The 23,542-nt window shown below is 38.7% G+C and overlaps 2 protein-coding genes across 2 annotated transcripts; both read right to left on the bottom strand.

Moving 5' to 3' along the window:
* Positions 1-9,610: 9,610 nt before the first annotated feature.
* On the bottom strand, positions 9,611-14,017 carry LOC139221295 (uncharacterized). The gene is made up of 7 exons (XM_070853232.1): positions 13,869-14,017; positions 12,104-12,248; positions 11,507-11,620; positions 11,250-11,394; positions 10,931-11,079; positions 10,667-10,806; positions 9,611-10,580 (listed from the first exon to the last, which is right to left on the bottom strand). Exons 1-7 carry the CDS (start codon positions 14,011-14,013, stop codon positions 10,411-10,413), a joined length of 1,008 nt encoding a protein of 335 aa, XP_070709333.1. The 5' UTR covers positions 14,014-14,017; the 3' UTR covers positions 9,611-10,410.
* A 1,158-nt stretch (positions 14,018-15,175) lies between these two features.
* Positions 15,176-18,321, bottom strand: LOC139221395 (uncharacterized). Its single transcript, XM_070853326.1, has 7 exons — positions 18,196-18,321; positions 17,968-18,112; positions 17,534-17,647; positions 17,284-17,428; positions 15,725-15,873; positions 15,477-15,610; positions 15,176-15,356 (listed from the first exon to the last, which is right to left on the bottom strand). Exons 1-7 carry the CDS (start codon positions 18,299-18,301, stop codon positions 15,208-15,210), a joined length of 942 nt encoding a protein of 313 aa, XP_070709427.1. The 5' UTR covers positions 18,302-18,321; the 3' UTR covers positions 15,176-15,207.
* Between the last annotated feature and the right edge of the window lie 5,221 nt (positions 18,322-23,542).

The following is a 23,542-nucleotide window of genomic DNA, read 5'->3' as shown; positions in this document are numbered from 1 at the left end:
AAGTTAGCATTTAACTCTGTGTCACCTGAAAAACCACTCTGTTTTTTAAGCAGCTGTGACGGCCCTTAGTCATGCTCGGTGCAGACGTCACACTTCCTCTGCTCTGTTCCCTTGTTAAATGGGTTTTTTTTTCTCTTTGTCTCTGGGCACCTTACTGTAAATCACATTTCTGACCTTGCCGCGCCAAACTCCATCCCCGTAAATATCCAATCATCAATTATTCCTATTAATCCCAGAATTTAACACTGTCAGCAACTCTAACTTCACCTTGTAGCTCTTGGTAAAATGACCGTAGAGAAAAATGTGATGTGGTCCTGGATCAGTGACTTTGCTGGTAAACCTGCCACATAAATTAGGTGGTGTGCCTGCATGTCTGGCCTGCAGTAACTGTGCGATGAGCAATTGAATGTTAAATGCAGGGAAACGTGGGGTTTCATGTTAAGGCACCTTCTGTGTGCTCTATGATACCACAAGGTAGCATGTGAGAGTGTGTAAACGTATTAAACTGACCTGTCAAAGCTCGGTCATGAGAATAAAAGAATATAATAGAAGTATAGAGCTCCACATTCCTTTGGTGATGTGCTGTTGAGCTGTTTTTTTTTTGCTAGAATGGCATTTATTAATTCCACATGGTACTTGCTGCAGTAGTAAATCACGTGTGTAAGTGTTTCTTTCATTTTTTTTCTTTTTTTCAGTGGTTTCAGTTGTTCTTCAGGTGGTAATAAATAACATAGCCAGATAAATGTGCTATAGAAGATTAAAGGCAAAACCTTTTGAGCTTGAATTCTTCCCTCTGTTCTGCCGACAAGGTTGATGCTGTCAAACCCTACTGTCTTTCCTCCCTGAAAGCCAATGATATCTCTCTGCGCTGTACCACCCACACCTAATTAGAGCATCAGTGTGTGTCAGTAGCTGGCTAGGCAGGAGTAGGCCCAGGCAGGCAAGGTGTGAGGCTGTGATATGCTGAGACAAGCAGCAGTGCCCCAATGGATGAAGGGAAAGAAGGAGGGACTCAATTAATTGTGAAGATGGAAGTGTGGAGACCCTCTTTGACGATCTGTTGGCTGAATACACAGGGAAGAGAAATTCCTGCACGTGAACGATGCTCCCACCTGTATGCTTGAAAAAAATAATTTTCAAGATTGACTCAATGTGACAAAGACTTCAGGTATTGTGTGCATGCCAAAGACAATGTATGATACATTCTATGCAGCATGTACAGCTGATTTAGATCAAAATGGTTCAAATTAAAAATGCACAGCCTATCACACACATATCAATCATGAAACCTTTATAAAATCCTTTATTAAAAAGTAAAAAAGTCATTAGACAAATCACAGCTCCTTGAAGGCACAAATATTTGTAGCCTACTTGAATTAGAGAACACTTCTGAAAGAAGGCCGGCTGAAGGAAGCTGCACCTGCCTTTTAAGGCGAGGGGGAAGGGGGAGTGGTGTGACTGAGTGGGGATTGCTGCTGCTGCCCTGTTGCTGTCAGTCTGCTGCCACAGATCTGGAAGGTGCAGGTGTCAAATTGTCACCTGTCACTTCTGTCTGTCTGTCTGTCTGTCTGTCTGTCTGTCTCTCTGTCTGTCTGCCTGCCTGCCTGCCTGCCTGTCTGTCTTTCAGGCACTTAGCTGGCTGAAAAAACAAATTGAATCTTTGTGGCATAGCCTTGAACACAGACCTCACCTGCTAGCTAACCAGGTCTGTCCAAACATGCAAGATTGGCTATATGTCTATGTGGCCACATCAGACTGCATGTACTGTATGTGCACATGGAGAGACAGGCTTATCGCTTATCCCGAGGCTATGGACATGCGAAAGACATAAATGAAAGTCAGAAAAATTTAATGTACCAATACTACTATCACACCCCCCTCACTCCTACTTCCAATGTCACTACTGACAACTACCAAACTGATTGCCATAATATTAAGTGCAGACATTCATGTTCCCCTCAGGAAAAACTTTTTATACAGCGCCTTTCAAAAACAAAGTTACAAAGTGATTCACATGGTTAAAAAGGTATTGGTTGAATTCATTTTAGGACATGAGAGTGGAAAAAAACAGAGTGGTGGCAGCATTGATAAAAAGTGTTTTTAAAAAGATTAGTTCCAAGATGTCACAGATTCTGCAAGATTTAGATCCTCATGAAGTGCTTAAAAAGTGATCAGTAAAATCTTAAAATCATCATCTTGTGTTGTATCTACTGCATGCATTTAATCTTATAATATTGTATGTATATCATATGGTCACTCTGTACGTTTTTATTTGGATAGCAAAAACAATGGCAGCAAACGCACACACATTTTTTTCCACACAGTTTTTGTTAATTGGTTGGCTGGGATTTTTGGCAGTGACACCCCTCTCAATCAAAAATGTTCTTCATCATTTCCCCTCTTAAGCTGTTGTTGATGCACACACTTTCATTCCACCTCGACGACCTGCCCTGAAACGTTTGGCTGGTTTTTTAGACGTTGCACATAATATGGGGTCAGAAGTGTCCTTATTGTACAGCAATCATCTTGATAAATCGCTCTGACCCAGTGTGGTGCTGCGAACTTGCCAAGACTGGAAACTTCAGCAGAATCTCAAGCTATTGTAAATGATAGAATGAGACTCTTGTTTTCTTTTCTGCACAGACACCTCTCAGAGTAATATAAGACGAATGATCAGATTGTTAGTGCAAAGCTACATGAATGTCACTGTCAGTATACAAAGCTTTATTTTCATTTCCGTTTATTTATTTATTACTTTTCATACAAGCAAACTGACTGCGTGAATATGCCCCAGAGAAGCCTTTTCTGTCTTTAAAATGATTTTTCAAGGGAATAAAAGCGTCTTTAAATCATTCTTTCCCCTCTGGTTGGTATTCATATGTGTGATTTTATAACAAATAAATACATGTGCTGTCTATCAGTCAGGTAAGGATTTTCTGGCCCCTTTCTTCTGTCATTTTTGATGACCACAGTGCAGATGATATATTCAGTCTTATTCGCACCTTTCCAGGAATGACACATTGAGTGCAATGCATTTCAAAACACAATGAGTCAGTGCATGAATGATGAATCTTTGGTCATTTAACTCCCTGGTTGAAAGGCATCAGACGTCAGTCAAAATATGAATCCATGTGTTTTATCTTGCAATGAACCCAGTCCCTAATTCACACTCCTCTGGGAGAATCTAATTGTTCCAGATGAGTTTATTATCTTCATTGAATTTTAACTCAAGTGAATGCCAGTTAGTGTAAAACACTCCAATTATAGCACAAAGCATCTCAACTTCAGCAGATGATTATTCTGTATGATTATCTTTTTGGTATTTATCCTTTTAAAGTGCTGCCTTTGTCATTTGTCATTAAATTTAAGTATACCTCTATCAGAGGGGAATGGGTGCAATTATTGTCATTTTTAATGTTAAAACAATTCTGACGTGATTGGATATTAACCAGACTCCTCTCACTAAATACCTTAAATAATTACTGTCCTTTGAAGAATTGAAATGAGTAGCTTACACATAAAACAAAAGCTAATTTGATCATTTTAATTTAATTATTCTTTAACAAGAATTTTTAATTGAAATACTTAATGAACCGTTGAAGTCTTTTTAACTGGAAATTGTCTAATTTCAGATCTTACGCCTCAAGTGATCCCCTGACTCATCTTTTAGGTGAATAGCCTGAGGTATTGCCCTAAAAAAATAAGGAAATTAATAAAGCACTCAAGGTCATATGCCAGGAAAGTCTGAAAGGAGCCATCCATCTACTGCTCCTAGGGGGCGGCCAAGGTAAAACAGGCTGAGGCTTCATATTTCTTTAAAATGACATTAGCATTTTCAAGTGCAACAATAAAGAAGTGGGGATTAGAATCATAATAACTCATCTAATATTGCTTTGAATTTACACCATGACTTTGTTTCATCCTCTGTTAGCACACATGCAAGTTGTTTGAGCATGTTGACTTCAAACTCTTTTTATGAGTCTGACGCCTTCGCTGCTTTTCTCCAGTCCTTTGCTCAGCTCGCTTGTTTAAACATAAATAGTGCATGAAAGCAGCAGAGCCCGTTGGCTCTTGACACACACACACACACACACACTTACACACTCATTCCTACACCCACCACACCCCAACACCATGCATCACATGTCATCTCAGACACCAGGCAGTGTGTAGGGAGCACTTGTGTAACAGTGTGAAGGGCCCTTTAATCTGTAATTTACTGCAATCAAAGACCCTGGAACTTTGGGGTACAATGAGTCAGATGCTTGAAATTGATCCCTTGCCAGATGCCAAACAATGACGCTATACTGTCCTATTTTCTGTGTCTGAGCGGCGTGCTTTGCCCTGTTGGCAGACTTAATATGAAGTCGGAGCGACTCGTCTAATTTAGGAGGGTGAGTCTGTCCTCTTCCTCAGTCCAACCTGTGGACTGGAGCTGAGGTTTTGATCCTGGAAATGACTTGAAGTCTTTAGTTTCATCACCCCAGTCCTTCCTTTATTGTTAGCCTCATCAGATCTAACATAACATAGAATTTTAAATTAACCACCATGCCACAGTGACACCGCTTGCAGTGCTATTTCAAAATAACATTGGTTATACAAAGTGCTATTTACCATATTCCTCAGCTCATAAACAGATTCCACTTTCCTCCAGCTGTAATAATCTTTCCCTTGACGTTGAAATTCATTTTGTTAAGATTCATTTTAACATGCAAAAACATATTGAGTATTCATTCCAAATGTATTTTACTTACATTTGGAATAACAAATTCAGTTTGGCTTCAGTTTGGCTTCACCATATGCCGCCCTCTACTTATGTGTAGTGTTTGAGTTTTAATTCAGTTTCTTTGATAATGCTGTGGTGAATACTCATATTACTGTATTGTGAGTGTAACTGGCTGAGGTGGTTCTTTGCTGCATATTTCCCTCCAGGTTATTGTCATTGGTTTTAGGGGTTGCCTACAGGCTCACTGCACGCTTGGGCCTTTAGTAGAAAGCACCATTATATCTTGGCTTGGGGGATGTAAACATGATTATATTGCTCACAGAGCCCATTTTAATTTGATTTTGATTATTATTTCCATATGATAATGGCTTCTGAATGGGAACCTAGCGACACATAGATAGTCACATTCACATTTCCTCCCCATGCTTCTCATACAGACAAGAATCCGATGAAATATTTCTACTCAATGGGTTTATGTGACGGTTTGCTTTACTGTTCTTTATATCATAATTACATCTGAACCACTGAGTTCCCTTTTTTGTTCGTGCTAGTATGTGGAATATGTGTGGAGGTTTCTATTCATCCATCTATAGTTAAAATCATAGTTTGACATTTCAGGAAATAACACTTTTGTGAGATTGATTAGAAGATGGGATGAGAAGACGGATGCCAGTCTCATATCTTTACACTCAATAGGAAGCTATAGCCATTAGCTAGTTCAATGGGAACACACTGTTGAAGTAAACTCTTGTAATGACACCATAGAATAACAGTAGGATGCTGGCGTCTATGGCTGCCAGTAGTTTATTCAATTTAACAGGGAAATTTGTTACAGTGGATCAGAAGCAGGAAACTTGGCATAAATCATCATGACAGCTTCCATGTTATTATTAATTTTAGGTCTGTTTGTTGCCACTCTTAATTAAATCAAGTTAGGGTGATGCTGATTAAAAAGTCACACACAAATAAGTGAAAACACTTATTCTAAATGTGCACCAAGAGTCCTTGTATTTTGACATAATTTCAATATTTCAGAATCAAGTATGAAACTAGGCTGTACTCTTTAAAAAGCCCGTCTTGTTATTTTATTTTGCAGCATTTCAAGTGCGAGCCATCTTCAGCTTCTTTTTTCAAGCAACCACTTGTGTGTGCATCTTGCTGACATACCCTTCAATAACACCTCGGTGTGCTTGTTCTTTTTCCAATCTTACATTGCAGAATTCGAACGACTTTGTTCACCATGTACAATGGCACTAAAAGGAAACAGGCTTCAGTAATTTGTGTTGACACTTCACATGACAGTTATACAATACAGGACTGACAAATTCAGTGCGCACTCACATTAGCTGTAGGTAAGACTGACTGTGAACCAATCTATCTTGAACGCAGTGCAACAAAGAATTGCTCCAAAGCAGTGTAAGTAAATAAACTGATAAATCACAGATGTGGGAAACATTTTTATCCTGAAAACTTTTCAGCGATAGGCAGCTGTTCATCTCTTCAGACTGGTTCTCACTGTGTGGCGCTGAATTACATTTCTATCTTTTTAAAATCATTTACAGACCACAAGAGAACCATGTTCCCTATAATTATTACTCTCTTAATTACAACTGTAAATTAAAGTCTATGTCGTTTGATTAACATCAACAAGTTCCTTGTTGGTTTGCCAGTGTCCTCGAAGACTACATCTGTCTGCGCTGACAGAAAAGCACCACTAATTAGTCAGATATAGTATAAAAAAATCATCAATTTAAAGTAATAATTATTCCTACAGATTTCACTGTATCTCTGTGTGTGCTTGTCCCCATATCTGGACTGAGTGGGTTTGTCTTAAATATGGAGCAATAGGAGTCAGGGATTACCAACTAATTAGTTTTACTGTGCCATGGGATTCATTAATTCAAAGCATTTACATATATTCTAATTGTCTCACCAAGCTAATTGGCATCACTGTGCCACAGATGTAATACCGAGGATTGTTGAAGTTTGTTTGCTTCCAGCAAAAGTCAATATGTCAACGTTGTGCATGTTGTTGTTGCCTTATCAGGCTTTTTTGAAATACATACACCATGTCTCGCGCTTTGAATACCAATAGAAATGCATTTATTCAAAACTCTTCCATCACAGTCATAAAATACGCCTGAGATGTACTATACTTATCCAAATAGAAGCACTGCACTGACTGTGTTATTACTTTTTTCAGACTATGAAACCATAATACAACTGAGAGATTAATAGGATATAGCAGATATAAGAAGTAAGTCATAAAATGCCATTTTTTGTGATGAAAAACATTTGATATGTCTTTTTATGCTTCGTCTTTACTGTTTCCAGACTATAGTTTGGTGAGTTGAGAGAGTGAATAAAGTTAACCTGTTACATTTATATGAAATTTGTTGTATTAGCCATGTTCATCATTTCTAGGGTTCAGTTTCGATTTTCATAATGCTTTTATCCTCTAAATAATTTCTATTTTTTTGTCATTTTATAAACAAATCCCGCAGACTGGGACTCTGTGAAGGCATTTTGATGTTATTCTCAGCAAATGTGTTATTTGTCATCCATGTTTGAGGTTCCCTCCATTTTCAGAGGAATACAAAACAACAGCTTAATTCAGAAAATGTAACCAAAGAAAATAAAGATTCATTGATTCTGATCACAAATGGTATTGTTTGGTATTGTTATGTTTTTTGGAGTTTGGTATTTTTAAGTTTTTTGTTGTATTTCAGCTGCTAAAACACACAGCTGCTGAACACTTGTTCAGTCAGTTTAGGTCAATAAATGACTTTTAATTAAACAGTCCTTCAGTGCAGCTGATGAAGCATAAATTGTGCTCCTGCAGACTTATAGAGGAGTACAGTGAAATTTGCTCAAACGCAAAGGCCAGTGCAAAGCTGTAATCTAAATTACATCACTAAAATGCACTGGAAATGGGGTAATGAGGTCAAGCTTATGCATTTAATCACTAAATTTAAACCTCTACTTTCATTGTGTACCATCTCAGTGTTTGTTTATTCCGAAAGAATGAAGACTACACATTAAAATGTCAGAGATAATTGATGCGCATCTGTATGGCCAAGCAAGCTTCAATATTCCAAGCTAATTTAGCTGTACCCAGCAGAATGAGGGGAGTTGAGTGGGAGGACAACTTGGCACAAGGTAGGACTTCTTTTTCAACCCAATCTCTGTTCTCTGCATAATTATATGAATTAAATTAATTGGGAATGCATATTTGCATATCTAGGTTATTTCGCGTATGGAGAAAAAGGTCTTTGGAGAGCATGGAAACAATTACAAGCCCGCCAGACAGTAAAACACCTCCATTTTTTTCCCTTCATGTCTGCCTTTTCCCCCTAGTGTTTTACTCTAGGGAGGATTTGTCCTCAGTACTCTGGAGGGAAAATGTGATAACACTACAATGCAATATGTGCATGGGGCACATCCTAGAAGCAATTTAATGGACTTTGCAGCCACCTTTAACACATACTATCACCTGAGGTCATCAAAATCCTTTGAGCACATGTTGGTGTAAAAACTTTTTTGGCAGGGAGGAAATACTTGAAATTAAGTTCTAAAGGAATTTGTGATTGGGCCTGTTTAATCTGATACTGGCCTGTAAACAGTATGGGGAGAATCTAATTTTCTGCTCTTGCCTGAGAATGTGTCAGCGATGCATTGTAACACTACTGTGGTGTAGAGCTGCAGCTATTTTTAATCTACTAAGCTGATGAATGTATTATGTTGTTAGGGGTGAAAATGCTTCTAGACCGTCCTCTTCAACTGGAAGTTATTTACCACTGGAAGTTAAAAAAATCTTTTGAAGTTGTACTCTGAATAAGATATTATATCACACCACCAATGGGCCCACACAGGATGTTGAGTGTAATAATTTGACTGTATGGGCAACAATTCATTGCTCTCTGCTTAAAATACAGTTATGCTCTCCAAAGTGATGGCAAAAAAAATTCGGATACTGACACTGCAGCTAACAATCATTTCCTTGATTCATCGGTCAATCAACTTGTTCAATAAAATGCCAGAAAATGGCATTCATTATTCATAATCAGAATTTCCCAGAGTGCATGGTGGCATGTTAGAATATATAAGATATTTAGTTTACTATCATAAAAGACAAAGGAAACTAGAAAATATGCACAATTAAGATTCTGGAATTAGTGAATTGTTGCATAAAAATTACCTTGAAGGATTCATCATCAACCATTGTAGATACATTTTCCATCAATCAACCAACCAATGAATTGACTAGTGATTCAACTTTACTTAAAGTTAAACTCATGAATGAATTGGTTTAAATCCAGCTGCTGATTGAGCCACAGAATCATCACTGCAGGCAGCTCTGTGTTATTCCTGCATTTCCACTCTGCCAGAATGTTGTATTCAATCAATGCCTCTGGAAGCAAGAATTACTTACTCAAAAACATACACAAAACTAAATGAGAGTGATGTGATTTGTAATTAGTGATTTCCTTCTCCTGTGTGTGCTAATTCTGCCTCTTTTGGCGACGACCCTGAAAGCCAATCATTTCTGCTTTATGAAGACGGAGATGATAACATTGTGCAGGACTTTCTCCAAATCAGGCAGTCAAATAAATTGCCAACGCGAGTTTATGATCAGGGTCACAGATATCCACCCACAACAGAAGGCACTTTTGCAATCTAATATTTGTCTGTAAACACCAAAACAACACTTCACCAGCAGCAGGCAAAAGTAAAATTATGGCTTCAATATGGTTAGTTGTAACTTAATCAAGCCAAATGGTAAAAATGGGACACACTGCGCCTGCATCCTATCCAGGAATAGTGAGAATATGTAGAAATAAGGGAAATAGACCATGTTGTGTTTAATTTCTTTATTTGTCCCACTGAACAAAACCATTCTTCAGATGGAGACCAATTTGCTCAGTTATGCCTTCAGCATGTCCATCCATGGACACATTCGTTGGATCCTTATTGTCTTTTTTTTCCTGCTTCACTCATGTGACATTTGGTTCCATTCATCTCAGCGACCTCATCAAAGGTCATGCTGCTCTTCTCCACAGCCAATGGGCATGTTTGATATTCCATCCTTTAAGCCGCATCAAGAAAGAGGGCACTTATAAACTTGAGCGTGTGTGATTACCTCTGCGGCATCACGTCGCAGACACAGTGAGAGACACAGAGAGGGAGTGGGAGTGTGCATGGAGGTTTTTAATGAACTTTGTTCACCAGTTTAGAAAAACTAAATCATCATGAATAAAAAAACACAACTTATTATGTTTTTTTTCCTGGAACCTCACTGTGATTCAGCTTATATTAAGAGTTAATGTGTGCACTGGGATGTCATGTTTTTTGAACAAAGATCAAATTTGGCCCCCAAAACAAAAACATGTGCCATACTGGTTAATATTCCTTTTATTTGTTTTGGGTGCTTTGGGCTTTTCATTAATGAAATTCAACTTTGAGCATAGGCTCACTATAGAGAGGTTTTCCTTATATCAGTTTGAGCCACTGTGCCATCTTCTGGTACAACAGAGCTTTGTTTGCTATGTCACATTCTCAATGTGAAGTGAGTATATGCTGCCCCCTTTTGGTAATTATTGTAAAGTGCACAATTGCAAATTATCAGTGCATTAAACATAAGTTGTTTTATGTAATTGTTTTATGGGAAAAACTTCTTGATATTGTCACTTCTGAAATATGTGCTTGATGTTGCCTTCAGGTTGCCACACTGTCTCGCTCCCCTCAAACATCTGATAGGGCACCTGGGGAAGAGGTTTGCTTGGCTTATCCGTGTGCAAACATTCAGAGATCAAATGGATCGAGCTCATGATGGTCATCAGGAGCATGAGGAACCCTGTGCGTGAGAGAAGACTGTCAGAATGTACACAATTAATTTGATCGTTAAATGTGCACCAGTGCTCGTGAGGTGATTCTACCTACCACAGTAGACTGTGTTTGCAGAGAAGTCACGGACACCATAGCTTCTGGTGAACATTGCACCCAGGCCCAGAATGAGAATGGCGTAAACGGTGAATGTGTGGCGCAGGTACTTAGTTAACAGGAGGCTCTGTAGGATGAACCTGAGTGGGGCAACATTTTCAGTCATTAAAAAAAAAATAAAGCCTTTCCAAATGTTGCTTCATGAACAACAGGTAAAATTAAGTATAAGGCATTCTTTTACATCTCCAGTACTTTTCTTCTTACCAGGTTATAGCATACAACGCGACTAGAGTGATGACAAATGTGCTGACCAGTGGGTCCTGCACACCAGCTTTATACTTGAACACTATGCCAAGACCCACCACTGCATTCAGGAGAGACCACCAGGCAAACATTGCCAAGCCGTTCTGGGTCTGCAACAAATGATAAAGTGTATGCATTTATGTGGAGATACCTTTAAATTCACACCACTGATGCTCAGTTTGACTAATTTAAATAGACATGACAGTTTCATTTGTGACCCCTCTCACCCTACCCAGAATAATACAGAATATAGATAAAACCAGGTAATGAGCTGCCTCACCAGGTAACGTGTCCATGATATTACACTAGGTTTGTTGATGCCTAGCCAGGCTTTGTGCTTGTTGAGGTTAGAGTGGGACACGTAGAGCATGTAGAAGCTCAGGAGTGATTGAGTCCACCTGAGTATGACGGCTCCAAGTATATCGCTGTGTAGAACAACAACTGCTTTGATTGCTTATGTGCACAAATATTTCTTGGTGAATGTAAATGTTACTGTAGTCGTGTGTGCGACAGTGTAGGAGGATTGACACAACTCACTGTCTGTCCCACAGAAACATGCCGCACACTCTTGCAATGTTAATCATGGCCCACATCATGAAAAATCTTGGAGGATGAATTTCCGGATTGCAGGACTCAGGGCCGAGGACATTTCTACAGGGGGAACAGAAACACTCTTGACTATCATCACATACAGCACCATAAAGTTATAATCCTTGAAATTTTCATTACAACAAATCTGATTGGTGATACTATATATGGTTGACATTTATTTAGCAATTAACGTTCCATATTTTTACATTCTGTTTTTACCTTTCTATGGAGTAGTCTTCATAATTAGTGGCGGACTCCGCCATTCTCACCCTAGATTCAATTTGACTACCCATGCATACCAACAAGTTGAGTTTATTTGGTTGCACTGTAAACAGATGCACCAGTTGCCATTCTGTCGTATTTCTGACAAAGTAGCAGCTCAAGAAGTCTTTGCTGCCTCTGAATTCTGGGATCTGTAGAATTAAACTTCTAAATCAAATAAGACTGAAATTTTAGGGATTATAATTTAGAATATAATTAGCTCATAAACTCTTTACTTTATTCTGGCATTGTATTAAGTGTTAAAGACACCATCCTTGCTACCTTTTACAAAGGCTGATCACAGCATACAAGAGCCAAGCCTTAGACCAAAAGTCAATGATAATCCAATAACTTTCTGACCACCAGTCCATAGTCACGTCCAAGGGGAACGTCTCTGAAACATTCCAGGATGAGGTCCGAAACAAAGCTGAAGGCCAAGAAAAAAAATCACTAATTATTGGTTAGAATATGTGATGTTTCCTGACAGTTATACATTAATGGGATGATACATGTGCAATCAGGATTTGTCCACAAGATACTCTCTCCTTAAAACACTAATACAATGTATGCTCCGTCCTGATTGCGGTGTATTTTGTGTGTGTTTGTGTCTGTGTTATGGTCTAGTTCAGGGGTGTCCAAACTACGGTCCGCGGGCCAACTGCAGGAAATTCTAAAAATGTATTGGAATACGGCCCACACATTGAACTTGCGCTGGACTGTATTGTACTTCTTAGTCTCACCACTAGGTGGAGTAACTGTCTTGAACGAGGCAGCTTCTCTATAAAATTAGTAATAGAAGAAGAAATGTGCTACAGGTGACCCAAAATGGCAGAATTAAGGAAACGTAAGAGAGCAAGTGAGTGTAGAAAGTTTCAGATGTGGTGTGCGATGAGAGCACAGCTGATAACTAATGACGATCACTTTTGCATTACGGAGGAGCTGCTTGATCTTAGCAGTCTAAAGAGCACCACGACGGGTGAGGATGTTTTTGAAGCTGTGCCAGATGCAGTTGGCATGATCGGAGTTAAATGGGACAAGCTGTGTGGAGGTACAACGGATGGGGCTCCAGCTGGGACAGGTGAGCGCAAAGGAATCTACGGTGTCCGCCGAGGGGCAGGGAAGTGGAGGTAAGGCTGTTAATTCAAGCACCAGGGCTCTAACACAGACTATTTCAAGCTTCCCTCTCTGATGCTGACGCTGGGGGGGGGCTGCTCTACCGTTCTAATGTGCGCTGGCTCTGTGCTGCAGCAGTTTTATTCCCTGAGATCAGAAATCGACCAGTTTTGAAGAGAGAAGGACCTCTTCATGAGCTCAGTGACCCTCTCTGGTTGGCATTTTTAGTGGATCTCACTGATCACCTTAACACACTGAACAAGAGCTTACAAGGCAAAGACCAGCTTGTACCACAACTAATAAATGAAAGCCCACTAATGGAAAGGCTGTTTTTTTCTTGAATCATATTCAGTTATCAAGCAGAATTTACCTACATTTGATTGATTTTGCCAACTTTAATCCACTAGAGGTGAGGCGATATACATCACCTCTAGTGGATTAAAGTTAGCAATATAGCTCACTTCTAGTGAGTGGTCCGGCCCTTTGTATGTTTTTCTGTATGTGGCCCTCAGTGAAAAAAGTTTGGACACCCCTGGTCTAGTTAGTTTCATTAGTATCCAGCCAGGTTAACATCTTACTAAAATTGCATCAAAGGACTGTCAGGCCAAAGATCTTTTAGTAAGAAATGCACAGTAAAACTTTTCATATGTGTGTAGGTATGAGTCTGATATATTAGAATCATGCTGGCTTAAAGCATCTGAAAACACGGCTTCAAATTTTAGTAGTTTAGTAGCTTTTCCATAACATAAAGTATACATGACCAATCAAAGTATCAATCAAACAACATCTGAAGTCAGTGTTTGTCATGACTTGTCATGTCAGATTTTAATCCTAAATCCTAATCCTGCTGCACGATGTAGTGACTTTTTAAATATTACTTTCTGGTAATTACAATTACATATTTGAAATATTCAGTAGATACTGAGTCACTCACCATTGGGAACGTTCCTGTCCTTGGCCAGATTAAAGAAGGCATCTGAGATCACCTGAGTAATCACGGCCAGGACAACACTCCCGGCATGTATCACTACATGGTAACTGTTCTTCACTGAGAGGGGAGCCATCTGGAACCTCAACATAATGTCTGACTGCAGCTCAGAAAATTGTCACAATATTTATCACCACAATCTTGTATTTTGGACTTTGGATGGCTACATGTACTGTTCAATTTTATGATGCCTCTCTGATTACACCTCTAATGCCCTGTAATCCCTGTAATTACGACACCACAAGAGTGTGTGAGAGAAAGATATAAAGGGGGAGTACTGGTGCTATATCTTCTTCTCTGGCCAAAAATCACATACTGTCACAACAGTTCTCACCCAATACACAGGGCCACTTATCACAGGGACAAGTTTGTGCCGAAAAAACGGATTGAAAGATCAACATAAAAATTATTACAAAATAATTTTGATGACTAATTAATAAGGCAAAGATGCTTTGCTTTTCTCTGTTTTATATAATGAAAAACTGTCTTTGCATTATGTACATTTGGTTGGGAAAAACAAGCAATCTGAAGATGTTACTTTGTGCTTGGAGGAATTGTGTTGGATAAAGCCAAAATCATTCTTTTAAACTGCTGAAATATCAGAGCCAGTGGAGAGTGTCAGGGAACAGGAGAGAGAGAGAGGGAGATGTAGGAAAGGACTCAGCCTTAATGGTACGCATTCAACCAGGTGAGCTACAGGGGTGCCCCAGAGCCAAAGGTTTATGATATCCTTTTTTATCACTCCATAAATCAGAAAATAAAGTCAACAACCATAAAAAACAAATTTTGCTTTGATTTTAGGACGTAAATGTTATATAAATCAGACTATGAACTATATATATGAACAAACCTTCAGAATATAGATAAGAATAAAACTAAACAGTTTGATGTAAGTGACACTGAAGTGTAGATTTATGGCTCAGAGTATAAGAGAAAAAACATATTTTGAGAAAACGGCTGTAAAGACATGAATTTAGGAGAAATCTACAGATACAAATAGACAAAGTGTAGTAAAATAAATAACTAAATGTGTATTTTCCATTTTTTATGTCCACTAGTATGAAACAAAATAGAAAATAAAAAAAAACACGACTTCCTTTTTCTCTCAATTTTTTCATTTATTTGTTAAAATAGGTTAAAAAATTTGGGGTTTTTTTTACCTGTGGTGTGTGATGCAATTGTTTCAGCTTCAAAATGTTTGCAATTAGTACATTTACACACTAATTGTTAGAAAAAATAAACCTGACAAGTAAAACTGGCGAGCACATGTTCTCTAAGCTAATATTCAAAGAAAGAGTTTTCTTTGTGTCAAGGCTATTTCCACTGGTGAGATAGTGGGCTCACTGCTTTTGTAAAGCGGCCGTTTGTGATGCCTCCATGTGACCAGAGCGATGCGTGCCACAAAAATGATGCAGGAAATACCCAGGACAAAAGCTGAGGGAAGAGGAGATTAATTATCTGTATGAATCAATGAGGAGTGTACAGAGAATTGAAAAGGGTGTATTGGAAAAGGTGTGTGGTGGTAGTTTCCTTCAGTTCAAGTGTCAACAGTACCTGCAAACATGTAAATGTAACTCCCAGGAGAATCATAGTTGCTGAGGGTGCCTGTCAGCCACAGGATAACCACAGGGTAGATGGTCACAATGTAACGCACATGCTCATCAAGGTAGAAGTTCTCTAACAGAAACCTGCAAGCAAAGGGAGACAGCGACAAAAGATTTGGGTTCCTTTGCTCATGTGTCGTCTTGCAGATGAAAGCACCAACAGCTAAATGACAGAACACAGCGGGGAGTCCGACTCACCAGGCTAACAGCTTCATCAGCAGCAGCACCAGTGCCAGCACTGCACAGTCACATCTAGATGTGTCTGTTTGATGCTGTAAGTATATCGTCAGGTTCAGCAGAGTGAAGAGAGTCAACCATGTTGCATATATCGCGACTCCATTTTGCACCTGATTCAACACAATGAAAGAAGACTTCAGAGCTTGAATGATTAGCAATGCAGATGTCTGTTAAGGCAACATGTGATTATCCACACCGCAACACGTGAGCCCAGGCTGTGCATGCTACAAATACATTAAAGGATTCATTTTTTTTGTCCAAGCAGCTGGCCCAGAAGTTACCAGTCACTGTCAATTATTGTTCTGTTGATCGACTACAAACAGGCCACGTAAAAGCTGGGACCAGCTTCTATGACAGCTTGCAATATCCCAATCTGCAAGTATTTGGTAGATTCTCTGTATGCTTCAAATACATTTTACTGTACAGGATGCTGGTCTGTCACATGACCTTATCTATCACCCTTTCTTTAATGTGAAGTGCAAGGCAAGGAAAGACTGGAAACCAACCTCAAGGTTTTTGCTATGGCATAACTCGGCTGCTTCTGACCTCCTAATCTCAGAGCACAGGTGCCTTTTTCACAGTCTTTGCACAGCCAGTAAAACTGGGCAGTTTGGGGGGGATTAACTCTTCAGATATGGGTGATGGAGCAGCCAGCAGCCTTAGCACTAGTGGCTGGCTTCTTTTACCTGCTAGTGTGTCAGCAGTGTGCAGTGAGACTTAACAAATGAATTGCTACTAACTAATTGATAAGATGTGTCTTTAAAGGAGTACTTTAACATTGTCAGAAGAACACCTGTTTGTTTTTTGCAGAGTTAGATGACAGGCTTGTTACCACTCTCATGTCTGCACAGTAAAAAGGAAGCTACAGAGCAAAGAAAGGTAACATTTTTTTCAACTTTGCGTCATTGCATTTTCAATTACTCTCGTGTGTTTTTAAAGACCGTATTTAGCTGAGAAATAGGCAACTTTTTTCAACCCATGAATAAAAAAATGTAATCCTTCAGTTTAAATGAAAAATTCAAAATCACCAGACAGTGACAGCATTTGGCTGTTAAAGAATGAGTCTAAGAAAGTTGCTTGTAAGAATAGTTTTTCATGCTTGCATTATGTTTTCCAGGACACTAAGAATAAGAATAGCATGTTCTTGCTATAGAATAGCAGAAGAGAACGTGACGATAGGGAAATGAAAGGCAATCAATGTTCAAGTACAGTAAAGGTTCAAATGTACCATGATGTATACCATGACTAAAACATGTAGGTGTAACAGTACTACATAAAATTCAATCTATACTTTCCTCAGAGGACTTTAGATCTATGTTTTACTGCATATGCCCAGCCCTGTAATCCAAAGAGCACCTTTATTTGCTGAATGTGTGAATTTTACAAGCTTTTTACTCACAGTACCTGTAAACCAAAGAATCCTTACTTCCCCTTTAACATGTAATTCCAAGTGAAGCCAAGTGGAGAGCTAATGAGTCATCTATTTCAAAGTCAATAAAGAGCCCATGACATATTTTTACCAGTATTCTGATGAGCCAGAGGTCTGCTTTGCGGTGTTTGTTCAGCCAAGCTCCATAGATCTTCAGTCCATGACAGGAGAAAAAGAGGATCATGTAATCAGAGAGCATCATTAGTGCTGAGATTATCAGCCCTGGCAGCAACAACCTATGTACACACAGAAAAGCAGGCATTTAGGGATGTCAGACAAATAAATACAGCTCTCAATCATGTTTTTAGAGAAAGAGGACCAGCCTGCACTCACACACTTACTCTCTGTCAAACAGAAACAACCATGTAATGTTCAAGCAGATATTGATAATAAAGCAGACATGAAATCCATAGGGCAGCACTGCAGGTGTAGTGTACATCCAATCATAAGCACTCCTGCAGGGAGCAAGGATAATATTGTTAGATTCAGGAGGGAAAATACACCACAGCCAACAAATTGTGCCTGTGGGGAAATAATCAGCCTCTTTCATACTAAGTCAGAGCAATCTGCATCATATAAGGAGGAAATGACTGCACGGAGGATGACTAAATTGCCTCCGGACCAAGTGGAGTGATATGCAGCATGCAATAATACAAGAGGTCGAGATAAAAGTATTAAATAGACACAGTCAGTTATGCAGTAGGGTGCAGCTAATAAGCAATATCATATTTAGTCAATTATGTGTGAAAAAATAACAAATGGTGCTGAAGCCTACCTTCTGCAGAGTCCCACTAAAAAGTACATAAACATAGCAAACATCCATATATATGTGGAATCCCAGACAAACAGAGCCCACTGAGCAGGAGTTATAGGCGTTGTATACTTGAGTGTCACATCCTCTGTGCTCTGCTTAAAGACACCTGTATCAAGATAAGTATATTATTCAATCCATAACATATTTAACAAACCTTCAACTGATTTGATTTATCTGAAAAATCTTTACCTGATTTTGCACCGAATCCAGATAATGAGTTCAAAGTGATAGCGACTAAAAAGGTAAACAGTCCAACAAACATGAGCACAACGCGGGCTGGGCTGTGAATCACCATGATGGTGATCTAAGGGTAAAAGTCCACAATAGGATATAACAGTTTAGATTTTTTTTTTAAAAAAGTGACGACAGCAAAAGCACATTTAATTTCTCTGTGCATAAAAAAATCTGAATCTCTAGTTAAATTCACCTCTTCACATGTCTACATAAGTATGTTCTCAGTCTTCGCTCTTCCCCAGTAAATGTAGTCCAGTGCGTGCTGGTGTGAAGCAGAGGAATCATGTCTTGGCATGATATACTATATCCTTTGCCAACTATTTTATTGTCCTGCACTGATCATCTGTTATCTTCCCCGGTCATAAACAAACTGCTGTTTAGTTGTTAAAAGCAGGGTAAAGAGTAAAGACCAGGTTATGAAAAGAAAATCAGGACATAAAAACTGAGCTATATTACAGCAAAAGTGTTCATTCTAAGATTATTTGTTTTTCTGAGAAAGTGATTTACATATCAATGTATTGCTAGTAATTTAAAACTCTAAACGGTCTATTTTTTACGTTCTGTGTTTGCATTATATCGGTGAAGTGAAAGTGTCGGGCTGAAACCTTGTTGATTTTCTGCTGATTTATAATGTATGTGGTGCACTGTATGTGGTGTCTTCATGAGAAGTCACTGCAGGTCTTGTGTGTACAGCTTTCTTCCACACAGTGGCACCATTGCATGATAGTGTGGCAGTGAGGGTGTATAGCATCACTTCATTATAATTTTATTTTACATGCAAATACAGCATGAATTCAAATGAAAGCACATCTACCGAATCACTTGGAGAAGAATCTGCCAATTTGCCACTTTTAACGGTGGTAGAAAGTAACTAAGAACATTTATTCAAGTATAAGTGCTTCAGGTGAGATAATTCAATAACTTAATTTACTATTTACTTTGCGAATTCAGATTGATACAACAAAATATAAGCAGCAAATAAACTATGATGTAATATAATATACATCACTCTGCATGATAAGTATTTTTACTTTTGGGACTGAAGCATATAAATATATCATAATTTCTACACTGTGGTTTTGCTATTTTTACTCAAGTAATAGGTATAAGTACTTCTTCCACCACTGCAGATTACTGTGACTCATGCATTTAAACTCAGGTGAAATCAGTTTGCTTTAGTCAGTCAGTCTTTTCTGTCTTCAATGTGATGATTTCCTCTCTGACCGGTGATGAAAAGTTTATCAGACCTTCACTAAAATCTTATTTTCTTTATAAATTTGCAGGTGAGCAATTTGAATTCAATGCGAATGTGGCGGACCCCGCCACCGATGAAAATGACCAACCATAAATAGTATCTGATGGCTGATTTTGTGAAGATCTTCAAAAGTATTACTGCAATGGAGAGTTTTAGTTCCACATGTTGAACAATATATTGTTTCAGATGCTTGCAAAGTAGTATAGTATAAAACCAAGTATTGGTATTCAAAATCTCATATTGCTTGAATTTTGACTAAAACTGGCAAAATAATAACACTCATAAAAACCATATAGAAAAGGTTGGTGGGCAGTCAAGCGGTGACAGAGCAGTACGGAAGAGGTTCAACCTTTATAAAGGCAGTACTCGACCTAGGAAACCTCCCCTACTAGTTTCCTTACCCGGCACCAGATGATGCCTTGTGCTGTATTGTGTGCTCTGCAATAGTCAATGTAGAGCTACGCCAGGGGAGCTTGGATTAAAGGTCTAAATATAAATTCATTGAGCTGTATACACATCTATGCTTTCACTTTCATGCTAAAAAAAGCACAAACATACACATAATGCACTACAGTTGAGTCAAGACCTGATGTGTGTGGGAGAAAATAAAAACTCTGCACTGATGCTCATGAACACTAAAAGTTCTTCATGACCATCAAGTCAATGAGCTCTTCCCAGTGTCCGCGGCTAAATTTACCTAAAGTACACTTGACGTTACTGTTGACTTTATAGAGACACACAGAACTGTATTTGGCTTTATTTCTGATGTTGTAATCCCACATTGTGTCTGGATGCCTTTTTCAAGTTGACTGACTGATTGCTGTGACCTGTACTACTGGCAGAGGACAAGGCCCAATTTGTCGGCTGTTCATCATCTAATGAATGAAATCATATCCAATTACATGCCCGCCATCTTTGATCTCTTACATTACCAGAGATACGTGCATGATGGGTATTATAAAGGATCACTGTCACTTTGGTAATAAATTATGATTCACTTTATGACTCATGTAGGTCTGGGCAACAGTGACTTCTCATAAGCTCTTTGCATCACACAGCGATTACATCCAAACACTACTAATGTTAGAATATTGTCAACATTTATTGCCGGGATGCCAGCAAGGACGAAAAAAAAAAAGCAATTACCGTGACCTGACAGAGATTCAGACAAATCGTCATCAGTTTGTGGCTAGAAATCTTGATCAATCACAGAACAAAAAAATTCAAATAGTTATGCATGCCAGCCACTTCCCTGGCATCATTTCAGTACAGACTAGATTGGATAATTGGGAAATTCCTACATGAACTGTTTAGTAATTAGGGACCATGACTAACAAGCTCTGTGTATTTGGACTGTTTATCTCTTTACAGCCCAGGCTATGTGACTTTCACGCTGTGTTTGTGGACGACATTTGCAGATCCCTCTAGAACCAAGTCGCCTCCTAATGTCACAATTAACCTGCCATGACCAATAGTGGTGCCTGTGCCAAGTAGATTACAAATGAGGATGGCAATGGACAGCAAAGGTGACAGTGGAGGATATTAGTCTCTAAATGCAATCGAGACTTACTCTGAACTCTGAACAATAATTTAGACATTATTAGGAAAGTGTTGAAGCTGTTCAGTAGAGAGAGATGCCACATATTCTTTTCTCAAGATAAAAGAAGATTTTTTAAGCCTCCGAAAAGGTGATTGCTTTAGAATTTCTGAACAAAAATACAGGATTTGTTAAGAAAATGCAAATAAGTCAGCTATTTCGACCAGCAGGAGACACCACATTTTCAGCTTTGATGGAAGTTTCACAGGGATCACATCCAATCTTACTCCTTCTTATCCCCACCTCGTTGCCTCAGACAAGCCATCACAAGAGATAAATCTCTACATATGAAACCACTTTGGTCTGTAAGAGGCTGTCAAAATAATATTTTCATTCCTCCAAAGGACCCTGGTAACCACTGCTGTCTACTGCTGTGCTGTAGTATCGCTGAAAATCAAGCTTGGACACAACACATAGGATTTTTTTCTAGAAATCAAGATGTGTACAGTATAGACCGTACAACCTTTCTCACTGCCACTTCTGCTGCCACTGAAATGTGAAGGCTGGAGGCAGGGGATCACAGGACCCTTCAGACAAGCCAAGTGATGTTGGACTAAATCAGATTTTGGCAATTTGGAGGCCTAAAGTCACATCTTGTCAACTACACTGCATTACATTACACTACATTACATTTATTTAGCTGACATTTTTATCCAAAGCAACTTAAAATAAGATCTTGAGTTGCTATCAGCACTCCTGGTCCTACTTCTGATGTAATCAGATTGCCATGTAATTTGGTAAAGACATTCATGTCCCTGTCCAGCCCTGTCTTCTAGACATTGCGGTTATAAACAACAATTTTGCAACAAATATGTTTTGAGGGAAACATGATGCTGACCAAATTACATTATCTATTACTATAATGGGGAAATGTTAATCACCAACCTAAGTTGGAAAAATGTTGATACTGAACACATCAGTTCACTGACAATCTATTTAATCTGTTATCTGTATTTCATTTGTTGTGTATTTCATTTGTTTTCTACCCAAAATAACCTAAATTAGGATCTTTCTCTAATCTTATCCAAATTGCTTTTGTTGTTACAGAACGTGTGTGGACTTGAACTCCTGCCCTTTGCACGTAATTTCAATGAGACAGAGTCAAAAAATCCACCAAGAACCATTGTGTTATACAACACTCTCTACTGCCGTCATCAGAACACCAGATTAGGGAGTATCTTTAAGAACAATGGATCTTTGGAGACTTGTCCAAGCTTTTTTTTTTTCTTTCACTTGTCACCATTCAGTATGTATGGACACATGCACACTTCTGCTCACATACATACTGATATCCCAGACAATTTTAAAATTCCCATCATGCAGTTCCACTCTTTGTTCTCTCACGTTGTCAATTTTAAGCACACAGCATCATCCATCATGTTCATTTTGGTATGGACAGCACAAACTGTACCCCCTTAAATTACCAGACATGTACTGCAAATGATGCAAATTTGAGCCAAACAAAAAGTTAAATGGAGGTAAATTGAATGTTTAATATGCAGGAGACAAAATGGCGGCCTCACAAATATGACAAGTGCATGACAAACAGTAGCTGCAGAGAGACTGATGTCAAGAGAAATAAGACTAGGTGTACTTTGCAGTAGCTTGGCCCCTCTGGTCAGTGAAATTATCCATTATACTATTATAAGAGGATGTATCTATAACTGTGGTTACTGTTGGTGGTGGATGCAGCGTAATGATCCCTCTCTGACGTGCCAGAGTCAAAGCTTTCCTTCTGCAAACGTCTGCCACCAGCAGCATGTCTCTCATTCAACCAGCTTGCTTTCTCTCCATCCTCCATCATTTACTTTCATATCCCCCTCCCCCGCTCTTTCATCTCTGAAGCCAGTAGTGTCAGAGCTATAAACTCCCAGCAGCACAATACACGGCGATTTAGTGGCATTGTTGGAGTTTCTCAAATGTGGAATTGCTTGATTCCAGGGAAGGTTTGCATGGTTTTGTTTCTCACAAAGAAAATGTTTCCCCCTGGAACAACCGTTATAATATTCCATTCTCAGGTGTTTTTATATCATATCACCAATTTGTGTTATTTTGCAAAGCTATGTCTAATTCTACTACAGTAAGTTATTCACCTCATTTACAAGCATTGTGACATCCACCAGAAATATGACTGCAATTGTTGCAGTGGGAAGCAATAACAATAACAATGGTGAAAATACAAAACCGAGTTTTTCTAGTAGGAAAACAGAATTAATATGAACACACTGTTGTATACACACTGAAATATGAATATGAACTGCACTGCAGAGTGTCCATATGTGTGATTTTTTTCTGTCTTACACAATGGTTTTTTAGTGGGTATTTTGTTTAATTTATTCAGCTTGATTGAAATGAACTGACAATGGCAGCCTTTTGTAACTGAATTACATCATTGCCTTATTATGAATTTGAAAATGTGACAAAATTTACAGTCTATTTCACCTCAAATT

The sequence above is a fragment of the Pempheris klunzingeri genome, chromosome 21, assembly GCF_042242105.1.
Source record: "Pempheris klunzingeri isolate RE-2024b chromosome 21, fPemKlu1.hap1, whole genome shotgun sequence".
Classification (NCBI taxonomy): domain Eukaryota; kingdom Metazoa; phylum Chordata; class Actinopteri; order Acropomatiformes; family Pempheridae; genus Pempheris; species Pempheris klunzingeri.
Note: the sequence above shows the minus strand (reverse complement) of the source record. Positions and strands in the feature narration are given on the sequence as shown.